General features: G+C 43.0%; 1 protein-coding gene across 1 annotated transcript in view; it reads right to left on the bottom strand.

Moving 5' to 3' along the window:
• The window catches only part of tspan1 (tetraspanin 1), a 32,787-nt gene extending 12,711 nt beyond the window's left edge, over positions 1-20,076 (bottom strand). The window contains exons 1-2 of the mRNA XM_031838033.1: positions 19,888-20,076; positions 1,026-1,232 (exon numbers count right to left, since the gene is read on the bottom strand). Coding sequence (XP_031693893.1) covers positions 1,026-1,232; positions 19,888-20,076 — 396 coding nt within the window. The remainder of the gene's footprint in view (positions 1-1,025; positions 1,233-19,887) is intronic.
• Between the last annotated feature and the right edge of the window lie 215 nt (positions 20,077-20,291).

Raw genomic sequence — 20,291 nt, 5'->3', positions numbered from 1 at the left:
CACAACAACTAAACAACCCCTGTCCAACCACAACAACTAAACAACCCCTATCCAACCACAACAACTAAGCAACCCCTATCCAACCACAACAACTAAACAACAACTAAACAACCACAACAACTAAACAACCCCTATCCAACCACAACAACTAAACAACAACTAAACAACCCCTGTCCAACCACAACAACTAAACAACCCCTGTCCAACCACAACAACTAAACAACAACTAAACAACCCCTATCCAACCACAACACAACTCCTACACTCCTCAGGGCTTCGTAATCAGCCTTTGTGCTGTCATGTTATTGTAAAGGCCCTTCGATAAAGGACAGCTAACCGTTGATTAGACAAAGGAGAACAGGGAAGTGGTTTAATGTCAATGCTGAAACAAGCGATAAGCATCTTCTTCTGGCTGTGAGCTGTAAACAGTAATGTATCCTATATGGATTACTATCCGTTAGAATCTATCAGTCTGAGTAATGAACGACTTAGTATGTGATGGTGCTTATGGGGAAAATGTCCGAGCTGTGCTACTCATTATTAATTAAATGGACTCGTGGGGTAGTTAGCCACAGTGTTAATGAACATTAACACCCCCTCTTCAGGACTACACTGGAGAAAGATAGTCCATCATGAATATGGTACCTTGTTTTGTGAACTGTGTATATAGATTCATTGCAAGTGTGGAGAAGTGGGTATGTTAAGTCTATAATACGGTCATGAATGATGTACTGCAGATAGATTTAATAATGTACCTTATGGTTTTAGAGTTATGTTGAGTTAGCAGTTAGAGTAAGTTAATTGGCTGTGTTCAGCATAGCAGTTAGTGTACGTTAATTGGCTGTGTTCAGCATAGCAGTTAGTGTAGGTTAATTGGCTGTGTTCAGCATAGCAGTTAGTGTACGATAATTGGCTGTGTTCAGCATAGCAGTTAGTGTACGTTAATTGGCTGTGTTCAGCATAGCAGTTAGTGTAAGTTAATTGGCTGTCTTCAACAGTGGGCCTGTACTCTGGACTGTACCTACCAGTAGCAGCAGACACTTGCTCCCCTTGTGGGCTCCACAGCAGCCCAGTACACCCAGTAGAACCAACACTCCTCCAATAGCGATGCAGAAGAAGCACACATTGACAAACTGCGTGTCGAGGGTGGAGAAGGGACTCAGCACCTGTAGGAACAAACCCTTATCCACACGCACCCAAATCCCCACACCCAGCAGGGTCAGACCCCCCAGCTGGAAACACACACACACACACACACGCACACACGCACACACACACACACACACACACACACACACACACACACACACACACACACACACACACACACACACACACACACACACACACACACACACACACACACACACACACACACACACACACGGGATACACATAGGTCAATACACACAAAGACACTTGCAACCCACAAGGTTTCTTGGTTCCTTGAGATGTGTATAGGCTGTGTGCTCTTCCCTGGTCACTCAATAGCCACACCCATAGTCACTTAGTTAAATAAAGGTTCAATTAAAAAAATAGAAAATAAAAATAATACCAATAGCTACTTCCTAGTTTGAATGAAATAGGAAGTGAGTGTGTCAGGAAGAGGGAAGCCATGTCGACTACATGTTGTGGTCAGAAAAGTTTGGTAACTAGGAAACTGTTTATAGTTTAAAAGCCTAGTTTTCTCACTCTATACCAATTATAACATTCTTAAAGACTTGTTTAAAGGATTTTGTATCGATTGTCGAGAGAAGTTTTCTCTGCGGACCAAAGTTTGGAAGGCTATTGCTAAGGTCTACAACTGAGCTTGTAAAATCAATCCTTATTTCATTTCATGCGGCTGGATTATCTGTATTTTGTAGCTTTTGGGGGGGGGATTTCTTGCCTTGTTTTGGGACTGAACTGAATTTCACATTTACTTTTATTAGAGAACAAAGACATTGTTGCTGAACTAAAACACCACTTGATTTAGCAGTTTTATCCGCTAGGTAAACAGCTCTTTCATGAGGTAATAAATGTGTTGTGTCACTACCCTATCCTACCTCTGTACGACACCACCACATCATCTGCTGTGTAGCTCTTTCCTGGTGTCAATGACCTAAAGCACCCCCTTTGGTCTCATGGGTGGAATGTTATTCATATTTTTCATAATTTCATAATTAATAAAGATATATATATTATTTTATTTTATTTAAAATAATGACGAACATCCAGTGTTTCTATGTCAAACAGTTTTGTTATATTTCAGTCTTCTGGGATGTATGCTGAACAAAAATATAAACGCAACATGCAACAATTTCAACAATTTTACTGAGTTACAGTTCAGCCAGGCCCACCCACTTGGGAGCCAGGACCAGCCAATCAGAATGATTTTTTCCTCACAAAGGGGCTTTATTACAGACAGAAATACTCCTCAGTTTCATCAGCTTTCCGGGTGGCTGGTCCCAGATGATCCCGCAGGTGAAGAAGTCAGATGTGAGGGTCCTGGGTTGGTAGAGCAATTAACATTGAAATCTCTGGCAACAGCTCTGGTGGACATTCCTGCAGTCAGCATGCCAATTGCACGCTCCCTCAAAACTTGAGACATTTATGGCATTGTGTGACAAAACTGCCCTTTTTGAGGTGGCTTTTTTGGTCCCAAGCTCAAGGTGCACCTGTGTAATGATCATGATGTTTAATCAGCTTCTTGATATGCCACACCTGTCAGGTGGATGGATTATATTGACAGAAATGCTCACTAAGAGGGATGTAAACACATTTGTGCACAATATTTGAGAGAAATAAGCTTTTTGTGCATATGGAACATTTCTGAGATATTTTATTTCCGCTCATGTCGCATTTAGATTTTTATGTTGCGTTTATATACATAAATATAAATGTCAGTGTTCTTTGTCTAGGAAATGAATGAATATGATTAATGCTAAAAACAGACAGCACAATGTATCTGACATGGTACATGTGTCTTATTTGTTTAAGCCCATAACCATGTGTCTGAGGTGTATACTTTTGTTTGAAAGTAGATTTGTTTAAGACTACCCAGAAACACTCTGTGTGACCCTGATTTAGCCCACTGCAGTAAAAAGGTTAAGAGGGGGTCAGGGAGAGCGGAAGATTAATTTATTTTGTCAGCCCGAGGCTTCTGATATATACCAGCCGAAGAGAACTGGGCCTCTTGTTACCTTTTCTAAAGGAAACACTGCCCTTTCTCCATGACCCCTTTTCTCTCTCCACCAATACCAGACAGCTCAATAGGCAGGGATCCACTTAGTGATCATCTTGACCTGTTCTCTCTGTGTGACATGCAGAAGTCAACCATGGAATTATATCTGGATTATCATGTAATGGAGGGATCGTCAGGAGGTATCTATCTATTTTCTGATTGGCCAGGAGGAGAACGTTATATTTCTACTCGGCTCTGCCTGATGATGTCATAGGACTGCTGGAGAACCAACTCTAGCTCTTTAGGTCTAATCGGGAACTCTGGTCTAGCTCTCAACAAATGCTATTTTATGTACAAATGTAGATACCTACTTCACACATTGATTCACGTAATGGAATCAATATGGGGCAATACGGGAGATGTGGGGCAATATATTTTATTTTTAAGCATATACAGTGCCTTCAGAAATGTTTCATAGGTTATTGTCCCGCTGAAAGTGTCATTAATAACTTCACCATGCTCAAAGAGATATTCAATGTCTGCTTGTTTTATTTTTACCCTTCTACCAACAGGATTTCTTTTTGCGAGGCATTGGAAAACCTCCCTGGTCTTTGTGGTTGAATCTGTGTTTGAAATTCACTTCTTGACAGGGGGACTTTACTGATAATTAAATGTGTGGGGTACAGAGACGAGGTCGTCATTCAAAAATCATGTTAAAGACTATTATTGCACTATTTTTACTTATTTAGGCTTGCAAATATTTAGGCTCACCATAACACAGAGGTTGAATACTTATTGACTGAAGACATTTAAGATTTTCATTTTTATTTATTTGTAAACATTTCTAAAAACACAATTCCACTTTGAAATGATGGGGTGTCGTGTGTAGGCCAGTGTCAATAAATCTCAATTTAATACATTTTACATTCAGACTGTATCACAACAAAATGTGGGAAATAGTTAAGGGGTGTGAATACTTTCTGAAGGCACTATACTGAACTGAATATTCCAAACGCCTGGTCTGACAGATCTAATGTTTTGCTTTACCGTTGGATCTTATCTGCGCTCTCTCTCTCTCGCTCTCTCTCTCTCTCTCTCTCTCTCTCTCTCTCTCTCTCTCTCTCTCTCTCTCTCTCTCTCTCTCGCCTCTCGCGCTCTCGCGCTCTCTCTCTCTCTCTTTCTCTCTTTCTCTCTCTCTCTCTCTCTCTCTCTCTCTCTCTCTCTCTCTCTCTCTCTCTCTCTCTCTCTCTCTCTCTCTCTCTCTTCGCTCTCTCTCTCTCTCTCCCCCCCTCTCTCTCTCGCTCTCTCGCACTCTCTCTCTCGTTCTCTCTCTCGCTCTCTCTCGCTCTCTCGCTCTCTCGCACTCTCCTGCTCTCTCGCTCTCTCTCGCTCTCTCGCACGTCTCGCACTCTCTCTCTCTCATCTCGCTCTCTCTCTCTCTCTCTCTCTTTCTCTCTTCTCTTCTCTCCTCCGCTCACTCTCTCTCTCTCTCTCTCTCTCTTCTCTCGCTCCTCTCTCTCTCTCGCTTCTTACAGGTCTCAGCTCGCTCTCTCGCCTCTCTCTCCGCGTTCTCGCTCTCTCCCCCCTCTCCTCTCTCTCTCTCTCTCCTCTCTCTCTCTCTCTCTCTCTCTCTCTCTCTCTCTCTCTCTCTCTCTCTCTCTCTCTCTCCCCCCTCTCTCTCTCTCCCCCTTCTCTCTCTCTCTCTCTCTCTCTCTCTCTCTCCTCTCTCTCTCTCTCTCTCTCTCTCTCTCTCTCTCTCTCTCTCTCTCTCTCTCTCTCTCTCTCTCTCTCTCTCTCTCGCACTCTCTCTCTCTCTCTCTCTCCTCTCTCTCTCTCGCACTCTCTCTCTCGTTCTCTCTCTCTCTCCCTCTCTCTCGCTCTCTCTCGCTCTCTCTCGCTCTCTCTCTCGCACTCTCTCTCGCACTCTCTCTCTCTCTCTCTCTCATTCTCTCTCTCGCTCTCTCTCGCTCTCTCTCGCTCTCTCTCTCGCTTGCTCTCACTCTCTCTCTCTTTCTTTCTCTGTAGGTCAGATCCGTGAGAGAGTGGGTGGATGTCAGATTATGCTATTCCTTGTCTCCTCCCCACAGAACAGAAAGCATCTGAAACCTGATATTGTCTGTCGTCTCCAATCAGAGCTATGTCAGTCATATACAGGAGGCCTTCTGCTTTCTGTCAGCTGCACATGAAACTAGGCCTGCCAGTCTGTCTGCCTGCCACCATCCTCCCCATCAGCCCTGATGTCTTCCACATGAGAATAATTTCCCCCTGTATTCCTCTCCTCTCCTCCCCTCTTCCCCCTCTCCTTTCTCCTCAGGGTATCTTGTCTTTTATTTCTTCCTCCACCTGTTCTCAGTGATGAACGCCCTGCTTGGTAAATGTGATACGACAACCATATTCCCCCTAACTCCTTGTCTGGCAGTGTTTTCCCTCTGCCTGATCTAATTGTGGTTGGCTTTCTCTTTTATTTTTTTGCAGGCTAATGCGGTAGATGGAATGCCACCTGCCTGGGATGCCCTGTCAGACACCATGAGACCTGTCATAGATCACATAGAAATCAGGTTAGGACTAGAGGTCAACTGGGTAAATGGGATAGGTGAGTACAATATGAAAGGGACAAATGAAAGATATTAGGGCTGGAGAGATTGAATAGGAGACTTCCGAACAGAGCCATATACAGTGCCTTGCGAAAGTATTCGGCCCCCTTGAACTTTGCGACCTTTTGCCACATTTCAGGCTTCAAACAGAAGAATCAACAACAAGTGGGACACAATCATGAAGTGGAACGACATTTATTGGATATTTCAAACTTTTTTAACAAATCAAAAACTGAAAAATTGGGCGTGCAAAATTATTCAGCCCCTTTACTTTCAGTGCAGCAAACTCTCTCCAGAAGTTCAGTGAGGATCTCTGAATGATCCAATGTTGACCTAAATGACTAATGATGATAAATACAATCCACCTGTGTGTAATCAAGTCTCCGTATAAATGCACCTGCACTGTGATAGTCTGAGAGGTCCGTTAAAAGCGCAGAGAGCATCATGAAGAACAAGGAACACACCAGGCAGGTCCGTGATACTGTTGTGAAGAAGTTTAAAGCCGGATTTGGATACAAAAAGATTTCCCAAGCTTTAAACATCCCAAGGAGCACTGTGCAAACGATAATATTGAAATGGAAGGAGTATCAGACCACTGCAAATCTACCAAGACCTGGCCGTCCCTCTAAACTTTCAGCTCATACAAGGAGAAGACTGATCAGAGATGCAGCCAAGAGGCCCATGATCACTCTGGATGAACTGCAGAGATCTACAGCTGAGGTGGGAGACTCTGTCCATAGGACAACAATCAGTCGTATATTGCACAAATCTGGCCTTTATGGAAGAGTGGCAAGAAGAAAGCCATTTCTTAAAGATATCCATAAAAAGTGTCATTTAAAGTTTGCCACGAGCCACCTGGGAGACACACCAAACATGTGGAAGAAGGTGCTCTGGTCAGATGAAACCAAAATTGAACTTTTTGGCAACAATGCAAAACGTTAGGTTTGGCGTAAAAGCAACACAGCTCATCACTTTGAACACACCATCCCCACTGTCAAACATGGTGGTGGCAGCATCATGGTTTGGGCCTGCTTTTCTTCAGCAGGGACAGGGAAGATGGTTAAAATTGATGGGAAGATGGATGGAGCCAAATACAGGACCATTCTGGAAGAAAACCTGATGGAGTCTGCAAAAGACCTGAGACTGGGACGGAGATTTGTCTTCCAACAAGACAATGATCCAAAACATAAAGCAAAATCTACAATGGAATGGTTCAAAAATAAACATATACAGGTGTTAGAATGGCCAAGTCAAAGTCCAGACCTGAATCCAATCGAGAATCTGTGGAAAGAACCGAAAACTGCTGTTCACAAATGCTCTCCATCCAACCTCACTGAGCTCAAGCTGTTTTGCAAGGAGGAATGGGAAGAAATTTCAGTCTCTCGATGTGCAAAACTGATAGAGACATACCCCAAGCGACTTACAGCTGTAATCGCAGCAAAAGGTGGCGCTACAAAGTATTAACTTAAGGCGGCTGAATAATTTTGAACGCCCAATTTTTCAGTTTTTTATTTGTTAAAAAAGTTTGAAATATCCAATAAATGTCGTTCCACTTCATGATTGTGTCCCACTTGTTGTTGATTCTTCACAAAAAAATACAGTTTTATATCATTATGTTTGAAGCCTGAAATGTGGCAAAAGGTCGCAAAGTTCAAGGGGGCCGAATACTTTCGCAAGGCACTGTAGGCCTCTGGAGAGGGGGAGGGGTGAATGGATGAATGAATACTGTTGGAAATGCATTCCAGCTGAAGCTGGTTGAGAGAATGCCAAAAGTGTGCAAAGCTGTCATCAAGGCAAAGGGTGGCTACTCTGAAGAATCTCAAATATAAAAGTAGGTAGGTGTGTCCAAACTTTTGACTGGTGCTGTATATAAGTATACCATTTTTTTATTTTGTTTTCCATGATATTTTGCCATTAATAACGTGTCACATATCAGTTTGCAAACAATGTAAAATAATAATTATAATTATAATATTACTTGAGTCAATAAAGCCTTCATACAATCATGGCCTCTTTTTTGCTTTCTTGAGTTAGGCAGCTACAAAATGCAGGTGTTTCAGCCTAGCTCAGTGCTCTCTATGGTGGTGGGGATGCCAGCAGAAAATGGGTTGAAAATGTTCTCTAGTTGCATCGTGATTGGCTCAGTGTTCTGTCACTCATGGTGACACTACGTCACCGCCAAATCTAAGGGTAGAGCTCAAAAAGCAACCCCCTTGGGTGCTGCCATAGAGTTACATTAGCCCATCCATGAAGGCTCAAGGTCATTGGCCACAGATACAATGATGTCAAATCACATTATATCTACAGTAGCTTTGATTGGACTTTCAAAATCGTAGCCAGCAAGCTAACAGCCATCATCATGAATCAAGTCATAAACATTCAACATTGGCCATGCTGTCAATCCAGCATGACTTCTGCCGAGCTCAAGACAACTGGAATCTCAGAACTGGGAAATCTGACTTCAGTGAGTTCAAAACAACTAGGAACTCTGAAAAAAAAGAGCTCCGACTGGGAAAATAAGTTTTGAACAGTCATCCAACTTGTCGGGACTTGGGCTTCTTGCTAAAGCTCCGACCTGAAGATCACTGACGTCATCATGATTCAACCTTGTTTTTTTCCAAATTCCCAGTTGTCTTGAAAGCACCATAAATCCAGAGAATGCCAGACTTTGATGACAAAGTATGATGACAAAATTGGCCCATGAAGGACCGCCACGCCACCTCCCTGTTCAAGTGAGCACAGCACAACAAGGAGAGTCCAAAATTGCTTGTATGCTGCTGCATAAATGATGTAATATGCCAGGGAGATTTGTATCCTGTAGCTAAGAAAGTAATACTAAGTGTATGTTGTGTAGTAAGATGTTAGTAGCCCATGTGCCTTACCCTAATAATTTGGTCTATTTACCCTTCTTCATTTTGCTTACTGTTCTGACTTGGTGGTGCACATGTAGCCTACAGCCTGTTTTAGAGAAATGTAATCATTGAATATTGTTAGAGCTTTCATTGTCTGCTTATTTGCACTCTTTATATCCTATGATTCTGATTTGGTGTACAGAGAGAACACTGTAAGAACAGCCCATGTTCTGAATTCTGTTGCTATACATTTCAAAGTGCTGAAGAAATAGTTATATTGACAATGTCTGTCCTAGCTCGCACATTATTGTCTAAATCCCAAATATCCGCTTGTCGTCCCCTTATGCCATAGTTTGTACATCTCAAGTGTCAGTTGAAACCACGTTTAAGCAAGTCAGTCATATCAGCTATGTTTTTTTAAAGGCAGTAAATGAGGCTGAATGAACTGTTGACAGACAAGGCTCTGCTGATAGCCAGGTGTAGCAGTGGTAAGATGTTGGGACTGCTTTTGGGACTCCGTTGTAGGACAGTTATATGTAGGCCTGAACAGTTTGTGGGCACCGTTTGCCACTGTTATAGTGCCATTAATATATTGTTTAGTGTTGTGTCGTGTAGGGTCTTTGCTGGCATGCATCCCACAAAAATTGAGTGGAGTTTGCTCCACCAAGATGTACATTCTAAAATCGTCACTGGTTGTGTTACAGCCTGAATTCAAAATGGATTCAATATTTTTATTTTCTCACCCATCTACACATAATACCCAATAATGACAGTGAAAAAACATTTTTAACCATTTCTGTAAATGTATTGAAAATAAAATATGGAAAAAATCTATTTTACATAAGTATTTACACCCTCGAGTCAAAACTTTGTAAAGCTCCTTTGGCGGTGATTACAGCTGTGTGTCTTTCTGGGTGAGTCTCTAAGAGCTTTGCACATCTGGATTGTACAATATTTGCTCATTTATTATTGAAAAATTATTCAAGCTCTGTCAAATTGGTTGTTGATCATTGCTAGACAGCCATTTTCAGGACTTGCCATAGATTTTTAAGCCGAAATAGGTAAAAACTGTAACTAGGCCACTCAGGAACATTCAATGTTGTCTTGGTAAGCAACTCCCATGTAGATATGGCTTTGTGTTTTAGGTTATTGTCCTGCTGAAAGGTGAATTCTTCTCCCAGGTGTCTGATGGGAAACAGACTGAACTGGGTTTTCCTCTAGGATTTTGCCTGTGCTTACAGGTGTATTTAATTTATTTATCCTGAAAACCTCCCTAGAGGTTTTCTTTATCCCTTATATGAAGAGTGGTACTAAGTGATGTGTTGTGTTGGATTTTCCAAAAACATAACGTTTTCTATTCAGGACAAAAAGTACATTTCTTGGATTTTTTGTTGTTGCAGTATGTGTATTTTGTATTTGTATTTTATAAGGATCCACACCATATCCCCAGTATTACTTAAGTGCCTTGTTGCAAAACAGGATGCATGTTTTTTGTTTTAATTTTTATTCTGTGCAGGCTTCCTTTTTTCATTCTGTCATTTAGGTTAATATTGTGGAGTAACTACAATTTTTTTTATTTCACCTTTATTTAACCAGGTAAGCTAGTTTGCAACTGCGACCTGGCCAAGATAAAGCATAGCAGTTCGACACATACAACAACACAGAGTTACACATGGAATGAACAAAACATACAGTCAATAATACAGTAGAACAAAATAAAACAAAGTCTATATACAGTGAGTGCAAATTAGGTCAAATAAGGGAGTTATAAGGCAATAAATATGCCAATAAATAGGCCATGGTGGTGAAGTAATTACAGTATGGCAATTAAACACTTGAATGGTAGATGTGCAAAAGATGGATGTGCAAGTAGAGATACTGTGGTGCAAAAGGAGCTAAATAAATAAATACAGTATGGGGATGAGGTAGATAGATGGGCTGTATACAGATGGGCTATGAACAGGTGCAGTGATCTGTGAGCTGCTCTGACAGCTGGTTCTTAAAGCTAGTGAGGGAGATGGGAATCTCCAGCTTCAGTGATTTTTGCAGTTCCAGTCAGTGGCAGCAGAGAACTGGATGGAAAGGTGACCAAAGGAGGAATTGGCTTTGGGGGTGATCAGTGAGATATACCTGCTGGAGCGAGTGCTACGAGTGGGTGCTGCTATGGTGACCAGCGAGCTGAGATAGAGCGGGGCTTTACCTAGCAGAGACTTGTAGATAACCTGTAGCCAGTGGGTTTGGCGACGAGTATGAAGCGAGGGCCAGCCAACGAGAGCGTATAGGTCGCAGTGGTGAGTAGTGTATGGGGCTTTGGTGGCAAAACGGATGGCACTGTGATAGACTACATCCAGTTTGCTGAGTAGAGTGTTGGAGGCTATTATATAGATGACATCGCCGAAGTCGAGGATCGGTATGATGGTCAGTTTTACAAGGGTATGTTTGGCAGCATGAGTGAAGGAAGCTTTGTTGCAAAATAGGAAGCCAATTCTAGATTTAATTTTTGATTGGAGATGCTTAATGTGAGTCTGGAAGGAGAGTTTACAGTCTAGCCAGACACCTAGGTATTTGTAGTTATCCACGTATTCTAAGTCAGAGCCGTCCGGAGTAGTGATGCTGGATGGGCGGGCAGGTGCGGGCAATGATCGGTTGAATAGCATGCATTTAGTTTTATTTGCGTTTAAGAGCAGTTGGAGGCCACGGAAGGAGTGTTGTATGGCATTGAAGCTTGTCTGGAGGTTAGTTAACAAAGTGTCCAAAGAAGGGCCAGAAGTATACTGAATGGTGTCGTCTGCGTAGAGGTGGATCAGAGAATCACCAGCAGCAAGAGCGACATCATTGATGTATACAGAGAAGAGAGTCGGCCCGAGAATTGAACCCTGTGGCACCTCCATAGAGACTGCCAGAGGTCCGGAAAACAGGCCCTCCGATTTGACACACTGAGCTCTATCAGAGTAGTTGGTGAACCAGGCGAGGCAATCATTTTAGAAACCAAGGCTGTTGAGTCTGCCAATAAGAATGAGGTGATTGACAGAGTCGAAAGCCTTGGCCAGGTCGATGAATACAGCTGCACAGTAATGTCTCTTATCGATGGCGGTTATGATATCGTTAACGACCTTGAGCGTGGCTGAGGTGCACCTATGACCAGCTCGGAAACCAGATTGCATAGCGGAGAAGGTACGATGTGATTTAAAATGGTCAGTAATCTGTTTGTTAACTTGGCTTTCGAAGACCTTAGAGATGCAGGGTAGGATAGATATAAGTCTGTAGCAGTTCGGGTCTAGAGTGTCTCCCCCTTTGAAGAGGGGGATGACCGCGGCAGCTTTCCAATCTTTGGGAATCCCAGACGATACGAAAGAGAGATTGAACAGGCTAGTAATAGGGGTTGCAACAATTTTGGCAGATCATTTTAGAAAGAGAGGGTCCAGATTGTCTAGCCCGGCTGATTTGTCGGGGTCCAGATTTTGCAGCTCTTTCAGAACATCAGCTATCTGGATATGGGTGAAGGAGAAATGGTGGGGGCTTGGGCGGGTTGCTGTGGAGGGTGCCAACAACAATGTTGTTGAACCATGCTCAGTCTTCTCATATCACAACCATTAAACTCTAACTGTTTTAAAATCACCATTGGCCTCATGGTGAAATCCCTGAGCAATTTCCTTGCTCTCCGGCAACTGAGTTAGGAAGGACGTCTGCATCTTTGTAGTGACTGGGTGTATTGATACACCATCCAAAGCCTAATTAATAACTTCACCATATTCTAAAGGATATTCAGCGTCTGCTTTATTATTATTTTTTTTTTTACACATCTACCAATCGGTGCCGTTCTTTGTGAGGCATTGAAAAACCACCCTGGTCTTTGTGGTTGAATCTGTGCTTGAAATGCACTACTCTATTGAGGGACATTACAGATAATTGCATACGTGGTGTACAGAGATGAGGTAGTCATTCTAAAATAATTTTAAACACTTTTATTGAACACAGAATGAGTACATGCAATTTACAATGCAATTTGTTGAGCAAATTTGTTGATCAAAAACTTACTTAGGCTTTGCCATAACAAAGGGGTTGAATATTTGACTCAAGACATTTCAGCTTTTCATTTTGTATTCATTTGTAAAAAATTCTACAAACAAAATTCTACTTTGTCGTTATGGGGTAATGTGTGTAGATCAGTTGCACAAAATCTCAACATAATCCATTTTAAATTCAGGCTGTACCACAGCAAAATGTGGAATAAATTGAAGGGTGTGAACAGGCACTGAGATAGAGCATTAATGACCTTGTCAAAAGACTGCATCTAACTGTTCTTCCCAGATCCAGATAAGCATAACATGACTTTATTAAGACATGATAGTGTATCATATTGTATGGTGTAGCTTTATAAATAACTTGGCTCAGGCACTAATGAAAACCCAGTAGAAAAGGACTTACACTTCAACGGTAATTTAAACGGGAGAAGCGAGATGTAATGAAAATTCAGCTTACCAACGCCAAAGTCCCCCTCCATTTCACAAACATCATTAGTTGTAAACGCTAGGCGGAAAACGTAGGTAGCAAAATTAGAGAGTTTAAAGTTAATGACATGAGAACTGCTGAGAGAGAGACAGAGAGAGAGAGACTTAAGAGTTTAATTGTATCTTCCGCTCAGTGATTTGTGGTATTTGTGTAACATGGTTGGTATGTTGTTGAGTTAATGGTATTGAGGGAGAGGTGAGGGACGAGAGAAAATACTTTTCTATGTATTAAAAGCCATTCTTTGTTGTTTCATTCACACAGGACTCATAAAGATTTAATGCAATAAATTAACAAATGCAATTACTCTGCCCTCGCTTGCCCCCCCCCCCCCCCCATGTCTGCAATCAAAAGGGAAACATACTCACAAGGATAAGCAAGTTGAACAAGACCATCATAAATTTGAAGAATGTGAAGCATGCCATTTTAATCTGTAATAAAGAGAACATAAATGATTCCGCTGCTTACTTCTCCCTACCTCTCTCTCCCACTCACACACTCAATGAGCTTCGAAAATCAATATATTAATACATTCTGGTCCCTCTCCCGCCATTTGAAATCACTCGCTGTGAAATGATTGTGCCAACAATGCATCCTGGTGATCAAAAGCTAGTTGAACACAAACAGAGAGAGACCAAAGTAGTCAGTCACAGATTTAACAGGCTCAACAACAGCAACACAGTATTGTATCTTTCTACAGTGATCTTAACATATGAAACCCACCTGCGTTGTAGAGACGGCCTGTGTGCCTTAAAGAGTTAGACTCAGAAGATGACTGCTACCAGTGTGGTGTCTTTTAGGTCCCAGAGAGATGGTTCTCCGGCAGACCAGGGTTCTCTTCAGTACTGCAGAGGATCCTTTAGAAAGAAACAAGGGATCCAGGTGTTCAGAACAGGTAACTGTGGGCGTGTGTGTGAATCGAGTCTCTGATTGGTGAGTGAGTGATGGTGTCTGTGATCAGGTATACCAGTACAGGGTGACTTGTACTGCTGTGTCAGAGTGAGGAGGAATACTCTGATGCCCTCAGGGTGGACTGGGTGTGGCCAGGACAGGGACAGGTGACTCTCACCCAGGTGACAGATGAACAGACTGCGGGGACTGAGTGCTGTGTCTGTGTCTCAGGTCACAGTCTTTTCCTGACCCCTGCAGGTATAAACACAGTAGAGACAGAGAGGGGACATACAGGTACAAGTCTAGTGTCACCTGTAAACTATTCTGTTGTAATAAATAATCTGTGTATAATATTATCATTACAAACTGTCCAGATTTATAGCCATACATTTACTCCAGGCTGTGAATCTACAGTGTCACCTGTACACCATAGGGTTATACTGCATAATCATCACCATACTGTGCAGATATTAGTATCTGTGCAGATATTAGTATCCCACTGGGCACAAACTGGTTGAATCAATGTGTTGTTTTACAGGGTCAGCCATAGTAGTACGGCGTCCCTGGAGCAAATTAGGGTTGAGTGCCTTGCTCAACAGCACATCGACAGATTTATACCTTGTCAGCGAGGGTGTACGAACCAGCAACCTTTTGGTTACTGGGTCAAGGCTCTAACTGCTAGGCTACCTGCTGCCCATAACAAACCTAAAAACAAAGATGGTGCTGCAGTGGATAGCTGCCGTATTACAGGCTCCTGACCATTATTTGGATGTTTTTTGTAGAAAAAATGTTTCCGGCATTGTTTCTAATGTCCGAAAACAGGTTCTGGACATCAGAACAGCAGTCATTAACCTCGATTTGGATTAAGATTTTACTTCAACAAGTCGACAGCTTTGGATGTTTTGCTTACCCCGTACGAGGTCCGATCCACGGGACTCCATAGAGGAAGCAGCAGCAAAGAAGAGGCAAAGTGGCGTCATGATTAGACTACGTCGGCGAGCATCTAGACTGCCATTGCCCTCTGTTTTGTACAATCCCCAGAGAACAAACTGGACAAGCTCCGTTCGAGACTATCCTATCAACGGGACCTAAAGATCTGTAATATCCTGTTTCTCAGAGTCGTGGCCGAGTAAGGACATGGATAATATACACCTCACTGGTTTTTCCATGCATGGTCAAGATCGGTCGGCAGCCTTGGGTAAACTGAGAGTGGGAGGGGTGTGTCTCTTTGTTAACAACAGCTGGTACGCGATCTCTAAAGTTAAGGAAGTCTCAAGTTTTGCTCATCTAATGATAAGCTGCAGACCATATTATTTACCAAACATTTTCATCTGTATTTTTCATAGCCGTCTATTTACAGCCACAAACCGATGCTGGCAGTAAGACCGCACTCAATGAGCTGTATAGGGCCATAAGCAAACAGGAAAATGCACATCCAGAGGCGGCGCTTCTAGTGGCAGGGGACTTTAATGCAGGGAAACTCAAATCCGTTTCACCTCATTTTTTACCGGGATGTCACCTGTGCAACTAGAAGCAACACAACTTTAGATTACCTTTCCTCCACACACAAAAACAAGGCTCTCCCTTGCCCTCCATTTGGCAAATCTGTCCATTCCTACTTACAAACAAAAACTCAAAGAGGAAGTACCAGTGATGCACTCAAGACGGAATTGGTCCGATGAAGCGATGCTAAGCTACAGGACTGCTTCACTAGCACAAAGTGGATTAAGTTCCGGGATTCCTATGATAACATTGAGGAGTTTACCACATCAGTCACCAGCTTCATTAATAAGTGCATTGACGACATCGTACATTCATATCCCAACCAAAACCCATGTATTACATGCAACATCGGCACTGAGCTAAAGATGGGCAGACTGATAGGAGTGAAGATGGTGAGGTAAAGTTAGTGAGAGAGCTACCGCTTTCAAGGAGTGGGACACTAATCCGGACACTTATAAGAAGTCCTGCTACGACCGCCAATAAGCCATCAAACAGGCAAAGCGTCAAAACTAAGATCGAATCCTACTACGCCGGCTCTGACTCTCGTCGGATGTGGCAGGGCTTGCAAACTATCACAGATTACAAAGGGAAACCCAGCCGTGAGCTGCCCAGTGACGAGAGCCTACCAAGACATGCTAAATTGCTTCCATTCTCACCCTGAGGCATCCAACACTGAATGTATGAGAGCACCAGCAGTGTGATCTCACTCTCTGTGGCCTATGTGAGTAGGACCTTCAAGCATGTCAACATTCAGACGGATTAACAGGACACGTACTCAGAGCATGCGCTGACCAGCTGGCGAGTGGCTTCACTGACATGTTCAATCTCTCCATGAACCAGTCTGTAAGACCTACGTTTCAAGCAGAACATCATAGTCTATGTGCCCAAGAACGCCAAGATAACCTGTTTAAATGGTTATCGTCCTGTAGCACTTGCATCTGTAGCCCTAAAATGCTTTGAAAGGTTGCCTCACATCAACACCATCATCCCAGACACCCTGGACCCACTCTAATTCGCATACCGCCCCAATAGATCCACAGATAATGCCATCTCTATTTCTCTCCACACTGCCCTCACCCACCTAGATCAGAGGAATACCTGTTTATTGACTACAGCTCAGCGTTCAACACCATAGTGCCCTACAAGCTAATCACTAAGCTCAGGACCCTGGGACTGAACACCTCCCTCTGCAAATGGATCCTGGTGGTGAGAGTAGGCACCAACACATCAGCCACGCTGACCCTCAACATTGGGGCCCCTCAGGGTGTGTGTATAGTCCCCTCCTGTACTCCCTGTTCACCCACGAATGCGTGCCCTGGGCCAACACCTTCATTAAGTTTTCTGACAACACGACGGTAGTAAGCCTGACACCAACAACGATGAGACTGCCTACAGAGAGGTCAGTGACCTGGCAGTGTGGTGCCACAATAACTCCTTCATTGTCAGCAAGACAAAGTAGCTGATCATGGACTACATGAAAATGGAGGCCCGAGCACACCCCCAAGAAATAAGACTACGAAATACTTAACCAAATAGCTACCCAGACAATGTACATTGACCCTCTTTGCACTAACTATTTTGACCCAATACATTGCTGCTGCTAATGTTAATGATCTATCCTGTTGCCAAGTTACTTTACCCCCTACCTACAGTGACTTAGGAAAATATTTTGTTACGTTACAGCCTTATTCTAAAATAATTTTAAATAACCCCCCCAAAAATAACCCATAATGTCAAAGCAAAACAGGTTAAAAAAAAAGTATTATTACTTTTAAAAAATGCTAATGACCTTGTTGACATAAGTATTCAGACCCGTTGCTATGAGACTCGAAATTGACACCAGTCTCAACATCAACAGTCAAGTGGCGACTCCAGGATGCTGTCCTTCTAGGCAGAGTTGCAAAGAAAAAGCCATATCTCAGACTGGCCAATAAAAAGAAAAGATTAAGATGGGTAAAGGAACACAGACACTGGACAGAGGAACTCTACCTAGAAGGCCAGCATCCCGGAGTCACCTCTTCACTGTTGACATTGAGACTGGACAGAGGAACTCTGCCTAGAAGGCCAGCATCCCGGAGTCGCCTCTTCACTGCTGACATTGAGACTGGTGTTTTGCAGGTGCTATTTAATGAAGCTGCCAGTTGAGGACTTGTGAGGTGTCTGTTTTTCAAACTAGACACTCTAATGTACTTGTCCTCTTGCTCAGTTGCGCCACGTGGCCTCCCACTCCTCTTTCTATTCTGGTTAGAGACAGTTTGCGCTGTTCTGTGAAGGGAGTTGTCCAAGATCTTCAGTTTCTTGGCAATGTCTCTCATGGAGTTATTTTAATGGACCAAAAATGTGTTTTTCTTTCAAAAACAAGAACCTTTCTAAGTGACCCCAAACTTTTGAACGGTTGTGTATGTACAGTACATGTATCTACCTCAATTACCACACACCACTGCACATTGACTTGGTACTGGTACCCCATGTACACTGAGTGTACAAAACATTAAGAACACCTTCCTAATATTGAGTTGCACAAGGTGTCAAAAGAGCGTTCCATTGGGATGCTGGCCTTCCCACAGTTGTGCCAAGTTGACTGGATGTCCTTTGGGTGGTGGACCATTCTTGATACACAGCAGCGTTGCAGTTCTTGACACACACCGGTCGGCAAGGAACCTACTACCACACCCTGTTCAAAGACACTTACATATTCTGTCTTGCCCATTCACCGTATGAATGGCACACATACACAATCCATGTCTCAATTGTCTCATTTATCCTTCTTGAAGGATAATTGAAGTGGATTTAACAGGTGACATCAATAAGGGATAATAGCTTCCAACTGGATTCACCTGGCCAGTCCATGTCATTAAACAGGTGTTCTTAATGTTTTGTACATTCCGTGTATGTCATCAGTGTCAACTGTAAACTAATCTAATGTAACAAATAATGGTTATATTGTACAATTATTACATACTGTGCAGATCCATGTCTACTCCAGGCTGCTAATCTACTGTCACCTATATACCATAGGGGTATAGTGTATAATCATCACACACTGTGGGGAATGATTTACATCTACAGCAGGCTGCTAATCGAGTGTTGAGGTTCTATGCCAAACTGATGTGATTCTTTGGTTGAATTACCTCCATGGTTGAATGAATGAATGAACAAGAGGCTGTCCAGATGAATTCAGTCATTTGACGTCTGAACCATTGAGCTGATCATCCCCCAATTGAATGACTCATTTGAAATGAATTTGAAGTATCATTGTTGTTAAGTTGCTGATTTCCTGCACGATCTTTTGCTTATCTTCAGCGATGAGCTTGGCTGGTCCTTTGTTCTCCTATGAGCATTGTCCCGTGGATGTAAAATAGAGTACCACTTCCTACCAGTAGAGGGCAGTAGTGTTCTGCAGGGTAGAGTCTGGTGGTCTGTCCTCTCTTTGTACTGTCTTCAAGCACCAGTGTTGATCAATGTTCCCTCGGTAAAGGAACGCATGCGCCTTTATTTGACTTGCGGTTTTCTTTTCAAACCAGTCAAGGCTGGCCATTGTTCACATAGCGAAGGTCTGCTCGGCTTGGTCCTAGGGTTTGGATTTGGACATGCTCCTCCTGATTTAGGGCTTGCATCAGCAGGTGAGGGTAATCAGGTAAATTGTTGAGAAAGGAGATAGATGATCTGTTAAAACGGATTTGACAGTTGGTCAGAAAATAATGAAGAATTTCAATAAGAATTTATCTTCCGTAAGTATCTAGTCCCAGTAAGCAAAAGCACTCCACTGGTCTTCATAATCCATCGGGAGGAGGATCTGAAAAGATCTGTAGAATGTTTGTCCCTCACAGCATTATGCTGGTGGGCATCGCCTCAGGAAGTAGAGGTGCTGGGAGTAGCTGCAGCACCCCCTTAAAAAAATTCAACATATATTGTGTTTTCTCCACAAAATGGAGAAAAAAACTCCTCAGCAGCACCTCTCACACCCCCACCCCTATTTATCGCTCTCTATCTACTCTCTTTGTCTCGCTGCCTCTGTCTCTATCTGTCATGTGTCTCTCTCTCCCTCTCTCTCTCTCTCTCTCTGTGTGTTTTCTTCTTTCTCTTCTCCTATCAGCAGTGTTTTTTTAGATTCTCTATACATTTCTGGTGGTGGAGAGGCACGGAAGACCCGCAGGCATTAAAAATCTCTGTGAAAAATGACGTGCCGCCCAATGCCACCTTGCTCGAGTTGAAAACATATCTGATCGAGCCTTCTCCATAATATCACTTTAATGTTCCTTTTGTGAGTTATGACAATCTCAGCAATACCCTCATTAATCCCACACTCCTCAATCTTAGCAAGAAGAGCACCTGTCAGACTTCCTTAGCTATTAAACCAGTTGATACCACTGACCGCGCCGTAATGATTAGAGGGGGGCTTTTCCATCACGGTGGGGCGGCTGGCGGCAGACGGCAGACGTAATGGGTTGGCGAGATCCACCGGGGGTTTCAGCGTACGAAAAGCGTAAAAAGAGGGTACCTTGATGAGATGGGGCAGATTGAGAATTATCTCTGACTCTCCAGGGTAAAGGGGGTAACACATCTCGGCTATACCAATAATCGCTACCGCTGCAGCTAACGCTAAGTGGACCTGCACCATCAGAGGGCCTGTTGTCATTAGTCCATTTCTCCCAGGACTGGAAATGTTTTTAATGGTGTAGCCTATGAGAGGGAAGGAAAGGGTAAGGTATGGCTGACCTCAGGAATTACAAGACACCAGAAGTGGCATCGTGGCACCCGACGAGAAGCAACCAAAAT

Source organism: Oncorhynchus kisutch, linkage group LG13 (genome assembly GCF_002021735.2).
Source record: "Oncorhynchus kisutch isolate 150728-3 linkage group LG13, Okis_V2, whole genome shotgun sequence".
Classification (NCBI taxonomy): domain Eukaryota; kingdom Metazoa; phylum Chordata; class Actinopteri; order Salmoniformes; family Salmonidae; genus Oncorhynchus; species Oncorhynchus kisutch.
Note: the sequence above shows the minus strand (reverse complement) of the source record. Positions and strands in the feature narration are given on the sequence as shown.